The sequence below is a fragment of the Nelumbo nucifera genome, chromosome 5 (assembly GCF_055504915.1).
Source record: "Nelumbo nucifera cultivar China Antique chromosome 5, China Antique-T2T, whole genome shotgun sequence".
NCBI classification, from domain to species: Eukaryota; Viridiplantae; Streptophyta; class Magnoliopsida; order Proteales; family Nelumbonaceae; genus Nelumbo; species Nelumbo nucifera.
In genome coordinates this window covers 13,616,116-13,627,536 of record NC_142653.1, presented here as the reverse complement: position 1 = coordinate 13,627,536, position 11,421 = coordinate 13,616,116, and the positions used below count along the sequence as shown (strand labels likewise).

General features: G+C 42.0%; 1 protein-coding gene across 1 annotated transcript in view; it reads right to left on the bottom strand.

Annotated features, from left to right (window-relative positions):
* Nucleotides 1-724: 724 nt before the first annotated feature.
* The window catches only part of KUP7 (K+ uptake permease 7), a 36,435-nt gene continuing 25,738 nt past the window's right edge, over nt 725-11,421 (bottom strand). The window contains exons 9-10 of the mRNA XM_010269688.3: nt 2,121-2,643; nt 725-1,464 (exon numbers count right to left, since the gene is read on the bottom strand). Coding sequence (XP_010267990.1) covers nt 927-1,464; nt 2,121-2,643 — 1,061 coding nt within the window. The 3' untranslated portion in view covers nt 725-926. The remainder of the gene's footprint in view (nt 1,465-2,120; nt 2,644-11,421) is intronic.

The following is an 11,421-nucleotide window of genomic DNA, read 5'->3' as shown; positions in this document are numbered from 1 at the left end:
TATCATAACCACAAATTGATTTCAGGCATTTGGTGAGAGGTTGACAGAGGCAATGGAGCGAGCGAGCGAGCGAGAGAGAGAGAGAGAGGGGGGAGGGAGGAAGTTAAGAAAGAAAAGGTAGATAAAAGAGCAAGCAAGAGAGTGTACATCCTGTGTTTTTTGTTTTTCTTGGTAAAAGTGCATGCTGTGTTCAAGATGAGTTATTGAATCAAACCGATGAAGGGCGAAACCATTGAAGATACAGACAGCAGAGAAAGGGTTTGCACTGTTAGGGATGAGATAGATAGGCATAATATCAAAACCACTGTTTCAAAACCGGACCGGACCAGACGGTTGGACCAGAAAAACTAGGATCCGATCACCTGACCCTTTCCGTTTTCCTCCAAAACCGCTTTGTCCCCTAAAACCGTTGATTTTGGTCAGCAAACCACTGAACCAGCTGGTTAACCGTTCAAACCGTTTGAATCGTTCAAACGGTTTTGACCATTTTCCCATTTTTTTATTTTTTAAAAATTTTTTATTTTTTTGTCAGAACAGGCCAGCCGTTCGGGTTGAACGGTCGGACCATTTGAACCGGTAACCAGACCCCTGACCAGTTCAGTCACCGGTTCGTTTTTAAAAACCATGATCAAAACATGAGAGAGAGAGTTGCCCGGAATGGTTGTTGTAGAATGAGCGAGGAGGGATTTGGGAGAAGAGTGAAAAATAGAAAAGGAGGCATGAATGAGAAAGAAACATGTGTATCACCGCTTGTAATTGATGACCTGCATTCTCTATTAGCATTTAGTTTTCTGTTAGTTTTGACCCCAACTAAACAAAGTTCAGTGATCTATGGTCTTTACAAAATCCATCTTCCCTTGTTAAACTTCATATCAGGAAAAAAAAACGAAAAGGAATTTGCCTTTGAAGGCTACAAAAATTGAACCTCAAACCATGTAAGTCATGCCCACCTGCATCAGATTTGAGTGGGGAACACTTAGATTCGCAATCCCTCTCCTGCAGTTCTTTCTTAAAAATGCATAGAAGTAATTTATGATCAACTTCTTGATAAACCAAGAGTCCTTCCTTGCCCGGATATCTCCATGGCCAAGAAGATAAACAACCCCAGATTCTTTTGCCTTGCGTATGAAGGAAAGCTCCCTCTCAAGACTCTGTTCCACATCAGAAATTGGTGAATCTGTGGAAAGATCCAAATTTACCTCTGCTGAGGTGCTTGCTTCTGTGGCATCCCTGTCAGTGCACTTGTAATCAGCCAAAAGAGGAACCCCTAGCGAATAAAAACTGCCATTTGGAGCAATGAGAACCTGCGAACCAGACACCTCATCATCTGACTCTATATCTTCATCACCATCACTTTCCAAAGACCGCTCCTGGGCTTCCCGACGGATAAACTTCTCCAAGCTCTCAATAAGCAGCTGTTCAAATGTCTGGTGATTCTCCTTGCGGACATCCTTGTAGCCATACCTGTTGATAACAAAGTATTTTATTCTCAGCTAGTCGGATGCATTCTAATTTCACCACATTCAAGGATTACTGAAGTTCTGGGGCAGTAAGATGTACATTTACAGAATAATCAGATCCTGACACCAAATAATGCCTTGATACCACCATCAACCCCCCCCCCCCCAAAAAAAAACACTAAAAAAAAGGAAGAAAGAGGAAATGCTCAATCAATTAAATGTAAGCATGCTTGAAGTCCACAACTTTTAATTAGTTAAAGACTACTTTGTTTTTTTTTCTTTTTCCTCTCTCAAAGCAAGGAATTGTAAAAACACCAGCTAGTTCATACCATGCCTTCCCTGGTGGACCACCTGTATAGGGGTCCTGACCAATATTTTGAATACCGGACCACATTTGAATCAATGTGTTGCATGTTAACAAATTTTGTTCATTCACTACCCAGAAAAGAAATCATATGGACTGCAAACCAGTTGTCAAATGGTTCAGGTGGGCCCACAGGGTGTGAGCCAAAGTGAGTGAGAACATTGTAACTGAGACCAATAATATCTCTTAAAGACAAAATGCCAATTGCCTCCTTGTGATATTATTATCAATTCCCAGTTGAATAAATACAACCAACCAAACATCAGCATTACTTGCAAGTGTATTGAGAATAGTACCTAGCAATGCATCGAAAAATATGATAGCTCTTTGGGCATACCCGCCGGAAAAGGAACCTTTCACTCTGAGGGACTACAGGAACTGGAACATACTTTATGCAGACAAATATTATCATGGAGTGGATTGCTGGAAGAGTGGTCAGGAAATGGCCAAAAATTGCTGGTACTCCCTTTACCAGTTCATTGTACAAGAGGCCAATTCCAGGAGCTCTGATTGTCCCAAGGTTGCAACCCAGTTCCCGCATCAAATCCATTGACAACTTCTGCTTGACTTCAGTTTCATATTTTAGCTTGCTACCATAATTCCAGATATACATTATAAAAAATATAACTACCCCAAAAACTAATATGACCCAACTTCCATCTCCCACACTCCATAAAACTGAAGAGAAGAAGGTAAGTTCCAAACCCAAGAAGAAAACCAGGAAAATCAGCACAATGATGATGTTTATCTGCCATATGAGAAGCATAACAATGGTTACTAAAATAGTCGTCATCATCATCACTCCAAGTTCTGCAATGCCTGTAAAACAAATTTAAGGTCAGAAAAGAAGAATAGGTGGCACCAATGTCTAGAAAGGGAAAGAATTAATTAATCAGTTGGCACAGGGCCATGGGCATGGAAAATACTCAAGCTACCCAACTTCAGAAAATATGTTTTACCATTTGAAAATGAACTTTGCATTGACCACAAAGTTGCATGAAATAACCAACACTCGTATCTAATAAGCCATTTGATTCAATCCAACTTCAAGTTTTGGTCACCAATAAGCATAACATCAAGCTTACTGATAATTCCAAATACCATTATCCATGCTCAAACAACATACTGAATCAAGCATACCAATAAAACTAAGTAAATATGCCAACAGCACAGCATCAAAAATCCCAAAATCCAAGAGGATAAAGCAAAAAACAGGTAATAGGGTGCATGGCGCATTGATGTATACTCTGCGCTGCATTAGCAACCTAAATAACTTTTGAAAAGAGCATTTTTTGATGCAAAAGTATTAATTCATCTTAAATAAAAGCCTACAGTCTATAATCCCAGTGGGCTTCCATTATTTAGAATATGGTTCACACTAAGGCTTCAACTGGTGGATGGTAATTTTTGGGCTCTTGGCTTCATACCCATTCTTCACAAACAATAAGACCCACCATCCTAGATGAAGTCATAAGAGATAAGACTGGAACCAAATCCTGCCAGTTTTACACTTGCTTCACACTGGCAGTCCCAAGACCAGATAAAGGAGGATTGTGTCATGTTAGTAGTTGTCATAAAACTTTTGCCAAACCCTTGTGAAAATGAATACTTAATCCAATGAACAAGACCCTAGAAAATGTAGAGTGGAAAAACTGGGTTTGTTTAGCCAGCCCCATGGAGTTGGGGTAATGTTTTGTTGATCTGGGATGACACGATTTATGACTGAAACTAAAGTAAACACTTGCAAAATCAATAAACCTATCCACTGCTTCCACTTATGAAACCTGTCACAGCATATAGCAAGCTCTCACATGTCAATAAATAGATTGTGTTGATACAAGGGGTCATAACAATGGTAACTAGCAAAAGCGTTGAGTTCCAAATATTCTAGCTGAGATTAGAAATCACATAATGTCCCTTTTTGGTTCTAGGCAGCTCCTCTCACCGGTCACTCCACCCCCAATCTTGAACCTCTTTGAGACCAGCTTCTTTTAGCTTCTCTTTGAGAAAGGGGCACATCATGTAGAGATCTACTCAAACTGCAATTCTCCTGAGCAGATGTGAGAAGAATGACAAGATCTTTTGAGATGTACTCCCCTCCCATTGACTAATATTGTTTATTGATTTGGGGACAACCAGGGTTGACCTATGGGACTTATCCAGCAAAACTAAGACATTTAACCAGAGGTATACAGATGGATGCAAGCCGAACCAATCTAGATCAGTATGATCCTTCAAGAATTAAATACTCCTTTTTCCAACACATCAATTTTTCTCCAATCTCTCCACCTTGGGATCCCAAAAACAAGTCAACAAGCACAAGGTGCAGAATATTCTGAAGGCATTTTATCTTCAAATTTCTTTTTTTTTTTATCAATAACAGTGAATTTTATTAAAGATTGAGAAAGTACATAAATAAGGAGCTAAAAAAACTTAACTCCCTAATACATCAATGTACACCCAACCGTAAACAATTACAAAACAGCCCAAAAAATAGAGTTTCTGTTCACCCCTTGCCTAGCTAAGCCATATGCCAATGAGTTTGCACTTCTATTTACCCATGTACAACTAACTTCCATGTCCTTACTCAGCCACTTAAATTTCCTCTTTTCATTGTTGTAGTTCCAGAGCTTGGATTTGTCCTCTTTTAACCAGTTCACTACAATTTCAGAATCACCTTCTATGATCAATTTCTTAACAACTTAATCCTGTGTCCATTATATCTCTTCTCAACCCCAGGTTCCAACCGAATCCAGAAGGTGAGTTAGAAGGTACAAGGAAGGAGGAAACTGGTTCATTTTTAGGGGTAGAGATAGCAAAAATAGTTGGAAATTGATCTTTCTAAGGGGAATCCCCAACCCAAACATGTTCCCATAATTTAATTAGGTTGCCTAAGTGCAAGTCATACCTGATCCAGGGAGAGAACACAGGCAAAGTAGCTTGAATAGCTTTCCAAGGGGATGCTCTTGTAGTCCTTGCTAGAATCCCAGAGTCCCTTCCATTGTCTGCCACCCCATGAATATTTCCCACTATCATTACCCAAAGTTTTTCTTTCTCCAATGAAAATCTCCATAGCCATTTCCCTAATAATGCCAAGTTCCTATTCCTTGTGTTCCCAATTCCCAAACCACCCTCCTTACTCCTACACACCATCTCCCACCTAACCCTATGGTCCTTCTCCTCCCCTGGCTCCCATAGAAAATCTCTCATTAGTTTTTCCAACCTGCTAGCCACCCTTACCGGAATCTTAAAGACTGACAAAAAATAGATAGGAAGGTTAGCTAATGTGGACCTAATTAAGGTGATTCTCCCTCCAAGAGACAGATAGTTTTTCTTCCATTTCGCAAGCCTCTTTCCATAACCGGAACCCAAAATTCATCTCTCTGAGGATTATCTCCCAATGGCAAACCAAGGTAGTTTAAGGGCCAATTAGATACTACTGATATGGCCCAGAAATTTGACACGCAGTTCACAGACTTACAGCAGCATTCACACACTCGAACATCAACAAAAGAAACTAGTATTCATTCAGTAGAAAACATTAACAGTTGGTCGGTACTTCGAGAGACCGCCGGCTCTCCCAAACACTCACAATATTCTTTACTCAAAGAAAAACATACCACCCCCATCCCCCAAAGACCCTTCTTATACTCTACTGATAGCATAACTGACTCCCTCTATAAATGCCCAAAAACTCTTCTTATTCATAACTGACATAGCTATAAATACCCCAAGACTCTCCTTATTCCCTCCAGCTATAATTGCCCTCATGTGATTAATTGTTCAATTATTCCCCCCCCCCTAGCTGATTGTTGACCTTTCCTCTTCCTGGCATTAATTGGGGCCTATCATTACCCGCCGCCCAAAGTCTAACCTTGTCCTCAAGGTTAAAATGAGGAAACTGGTCTCGAAGTAAGTCAAAAGGCTCCCAAGAATCTTCAAAATCAGGCAGGCCCAGCCAATGAATAAGAACTCCCAAACCAGTAGCTCCAGGCATAGTGGATGGACGCACACCGCATACTGATATGTCCCTGCGCAGGCCAAGCAGCAGCATCGCCCAATGCACAGATGGTGTGTTTGCTTTGTCACCTCTTGAAGCATGTCTATTTCCTCCAGCTTCGTGTTTCCAGCCTTCAGCCTCTCCATGATCATCCACAGCCATCATGTCCCCTCCCTGCATAGTGTGCCCTGCCCACAACTTTCATGCTTATAGAAATAAGAGAGCCTAGCAATTGCATCCACAATATCAGTTGATCTGTCCATCACAATTACAGCAGCTGTCCCTAAACTCGTTTGGACAGCCTTGAGTGCATCATAATCCATCAACACATCATCACATATGTGCTTTGGAATCAGTGGAACAGAAGAACCCCCTGGTATCATTGTAAGCAAATTATCCCATCCACCTCTAACTCCTCCACAGTGCCTCTCTATCAGCTCCTTCAATGGAATACTCATCTCCCCTTCAACTGTACAAGGCTTATTCACGTGGCCTGAGACACAGAATAGCTTTGTCCCAGAATTGTTCTTCCTGTCAAAACTAGCAAACCATTCAGGACCACGCCTTAACATGGTGGGGGAAACAGCCACAGTTTCAACATTTGTAACAGTTGTTGGACATCCATATAGCCCTGCATTAGCTGGAAAAGGAGGCTTCAACCTTGGTTTTCCTTGTTTTCCTTCAAGGCTTTCCAACAACACCGTCTCTTCTCCACAAATGTAAGCATCAGCCCCATAGTGGATATGAACATCAAAATCATATCCAGGTGGAAAACCCCTGTTATGTCCCTCATGTTGTAAGTTACGTATCATAGCATGCAAAGATACCTGAGAAGAACAGAGAGAAGGATCGCCCTGTAATTTCACCCGGACACCTCCCAAATTGAGCTTCATAGACATGTTGCTCCAATTCATCACCGAGTCCCCGAGGGATGCTAACCAAGGAAAACCAAGAACGACATCCGTAGAGCCCAATTTTAAAGGAAAGAAATCAGCAATAACATCCAATTCGGGTAAATTGAGGCAAACCTGACGGCAAACTCCAGAAGTTCTCACCTCCTCACCATTTCCCATCTGAACTCCAAATTCGTGTGTAGGGGTGCGGGGTAATTTCAATTCTTCCACTAAAGTTTCGGAGATAAAGTTGTGGGATGCACCCGAGTCTACCAATATGACCACCTCACGTGACAAAATGTGTCCACGTACCTTAAGGGAATTTGCCGCACACAACCCGACAAGAAACGAAACACAAAGCGTGGCTGATTCTGGAGCCGGAGCAATTTCAATGTCCCCGGAAGTACAGTCCAAATTAGACGCAAGTTCATCCACGTCATCTTGAACCCATAAAACCTAAAGTGATTTCTGAGCACAACGATGTCCCGGGTTGTATTTCTCGTCGCAACGGAAGCATAGACCCTTCGCTCGTTTCTGTTGCATCTCTTTGTCGGTCATCTTTTTGAAAGCAGAAGGTGGGGCCTTAACAATAGGGGCTGGTGCAGGAGAAGGAGGGATTGCAGCTCGTGTAGGTCGGGTGACAGCAGAAGTAGTCACTTGTGAAACCCATGAGTTAAAGTGGGTTCCAGAGAGGGACGTCGCGGGCCCACGAGGATATGAGCTGGATTGATAGGCCCATAAGGCCTTATTCTTTTCCTCAATTTTCTGGGCTGCAACCATTTTTCTAATCAGCCCAACGGGCTCCATCTGTCGGAGTTCGGCCTGGGTATCTGGGCGCAACCCATTCACAAAGGTTGCTTCAAGGACTGATTCTGGTAGGTCACGTAAGGGGGCAGAAAGCACCTCGAAATGGCGATGATATTCCTCGACAGTAGTGGATTGACGTAATGATAGAAGTTGCTCCTACAAGTTTCCCTCCTGAGTTGATCGGAAACATTCAAGGAGGAGTTCCTTGAATTCTGCCCAGCTACGAAAGGATCGCCGACCATCCTCCCAATAATACCACGCCAGTGCATCACCCTCTAAACAGACCACTGTTGTCCACAGACGTTCCGCCAGAAGCAAGCCATTAATCTCAAAATAGCGTTCCGCGCGAAAAAGCCAGCCGTCTGGATTTTCCCCATCAAAAATAGGCAGCTCCAACTTCTGAGGAAGTGAATCAGAAGTATGTTCTGAGACTGTCATTGAAGGGGACATCGGGAAAGTTGCACCCTTCCCTTTGTCAGCCACACGACTTGATGCGGATACAGGAGGAACATTGTCAGTTGTAGACAAAGGAGCTGACAAGGATTGATGCTACAGCAACAGATCAAAACGCCTTACCAAGTCTTGAACGCCTCCTTCCAGGGATGTGATCTTCGACAGTCCAGTTGTTTTCTCATCACGCAAGCCATCCACTTCAGAATGCATAGAAGTCAAGCGTTCTTCGAAACCCTCCACCTGCGATGCCACTTCCTTAGCTGTCACCATGGCCGAGGAAAGACATGCTCTGATACCATTGATATGGCCCAGAAATTTGACACGCAGTTCACAGACTTACAGCAGCGTTCACACACTCGAACATCAACAAAAGAAACTAGTATTCATTCAGTAGAAAACATTAACAGTTGGTCGGTACTTCGAGAGACCGTCGGCTCTCCCAAACACTCACAATATTCTTTACTCAAAGAAAAACATACCACCCCCATCCCCCAAAGACCCTTCTTATACTCTACTGATAGCATAACTGACTCCCTCTATAAATGCCCAGCTGGCCTAGTTATAAATGCCCAAAAACTCTTCTTATTCATAACTGACATAGCTATAAATACCCCAAGATTCTCCTTATTCCCTCCAGCTATAATTGCCCTCATGTGATTAATTGTTCAATTATTCCCCCCCCCCCTTAGCTGATTGTTGACCTTTCCTCTTCCTGGCATTAATTGGGACCTATCAACTACACACCCCAAAATGTTTGCACACTCACCAACCTTCCCTTCCCTCATATTGACTCCAACTATACAACTTTTCTCAAAATTCACTTTTAGGTTTGACATTTGCTCGAAAAGTTGTATAGTGAGCTTCAAGTTTCTGATCCTATTGAGCCCTCCTTCACAGAAAAGAATTGTGTCATCTGCAAATTGCAAGTGTGTTACCGGTATATTCTCTCCTCCAACTCTCCATCCCCTTATTAAATCCCTAGAATCTGCTTTGGAGATTAATCTCCCCAACACTTCCGTGACCAGTGTAAACAAGAAAGGGGAAAGGGGGTCTCCTTGTCTAATCCCTCTCAACGTTGCAAAATAGTCTACCACTGTTCCATTCACCAAGATGGAGTAATGGCAGTTCCTAATGCAGCCCATCACCCATTTGCACCAATCAACCAAATCATAAGCCTTTTCCAAGTCCAGTTTGCAAACCACCCCTTTTTTCCTAGATCTCTTGAAGTCCTCCAGACTCTCATTTGCCACAAGTATCTGATCTGTTATCTACCTCCCCTTCACAAAGGCTCCTTGGTTATTTGCTATGATTTTTGGGAGCACCTTTCTAATTCTAATGGATAGCACCTTAGTGATGATCTTATACAGGCTATTAACTAAGCTAATTGCCCTGTAGTCCTTTGGATGGTTTGCATCACTTTTCTTAGGTATCAAGGCAATGAAGGGGAATTTAGCCCAGGGTTAATCACTCCTCTATTGTGGAATTCATCAAATACCAGCCTTAGGTCCTCTTTTAGTATCTCCCAACAATCTTGATAAAAAACCATCGTGAAACCATCTGGGCCCGGTGCCTTTGATCTATCCATAGAGAATACCGCCTCCTTTATCTCTTCCAATTCAAATTTCTTTTCCAGCCACTCCCTATCTTCTAGCTTTAGTGTTGGCCATTCCAACCCCTCGAGCCACACCCTATTATTTAGGGGCCGTCTAAATATAGACCTAAAATGATTTGCAAATGCCCTTGCAATCTCTCTTTGAATGGAAATTGTTGCCCCTTCAATCTCCAAACTTGAAATATTGTTCCTTCTCCTTCTTCCACTTGCCATAGCATGAAAAAATTTTGTATTCCTATCCCCCTCTTTCAACCACTTGCATCTTGACTTTTGCCTCCAACTTATTTCCTCCTGAAGAAGATAGTCCTCTAGTTGTTTGCACAATCTCCGTCTTTGTCCCTTATCCTCTTCTGTTAGGCATCCCCTCCCTTCTTTGTTATCCAATACTTCAATTTGTGCAATCACACTCTGCAATTTTATCTTCAAATTTCTATGCTACGCTACATAGATGCTTCAAAATGTGTCCCATGTCCTTGTTTTTTTATTGGAAACAGTAACTTCATTAATGAGATTTTTTAAAATAGAGACATCAATCCATAGTATAGGGTGTTAAACCAAAACAAGATGAATTACAATCCTGCCCAAAACATGTTCTCCCTAACTGCCCCCTGTTTTGCTAAAGTATCTGCTATCCCATTAGCTGATTCCAAATTGCTAAAGCAAGCATCCACCAATTTGTAATCCCCTTCTAGTTCAATTTGGTGTAGCCTTAACTGCTTGGCAAATCTTACCCCTTAAAGCAAAGCCATGGCCTCCGCTCTCAAAGAATCTCCCACTCATATTGGGCTCAAGTACATAGCAATTATTCTGCCTTTTCCATCTCTGAATACACCTCCTATACCTAAAGGACCCAGATTACCTATAGAGCTTCCATCAAAGTTTTTTTTGTTTTTTTTTTGATAAAAATGGTAGTTTTATTTATTAAGAGTAACAAGCATATACAACATAGAGCTCCCCACAATGAGGCGCAAAGTGCAGCCACTAGACTACTATATCATAAGGCTTACAATTGAGCCCAAAAGAGATGATTCCTATGTACCCCTTGTTTGGCTAAATAATCTTCCAGCCCATTTGCTGATCTTCTTTCCCATTGAACTGTGATCTGACTGAGATATTTGATGTTAACCGCTTAAATCTTCTCAGAGCCACCCTGTAGGGCCAGGCTGCTATCTCCCGCTCTTTTAGCCATCCAATCACCAGTTTGGAGTCACCTTCAATCATTAAATGCTCCACTGCCAGCTCTTTTGCAATTTCTGCTCCTTGTAGGACAGCTTGGACTTCTGCGTTAACTGAATTTCCCTCCCCAATAGGACCAGAAAATAGAGCAACAATCTGGCCCTCAGCATTTCTAAAGACTCCCCCAATTCCAGATGGCCCCGGGTTTCCCAAGCTGCTGCCATCAAACAGGCAAGAGATTAGTAAATGGCAACAAACGGGCAAGAGATTAGTAAATGGCAACAACTTTCTTCCTATGCACATAACATGGCTGTCAAATCCAGACTCAGTTGTTAGGAGTTATAGGGATCTCATCAAAAAAGTTAAATGTTTAACAAGGCACATAACATGTACATATCAGTGGGTGGGTAGGGAGGCAAATGCCTTGGCTGATCATCTTGCTAAACAGGGGTCTACTAGGGACCATTTATTCTGGGCAGCATTGTAATTTTATTTCTGATCTCTTGTAACGGTTAGGGGAGGCTGCATCTCGTGCCTCTCCAAGGGATTCTTGTAAAATCTTATTCCTCTTGTTTAATGAAATCATTTTCAATTATCAAAAAAAAAAAAAAAAAAAAACTTTCTTCCTATGCTTTGTAGAGGATACACCAGTTAGG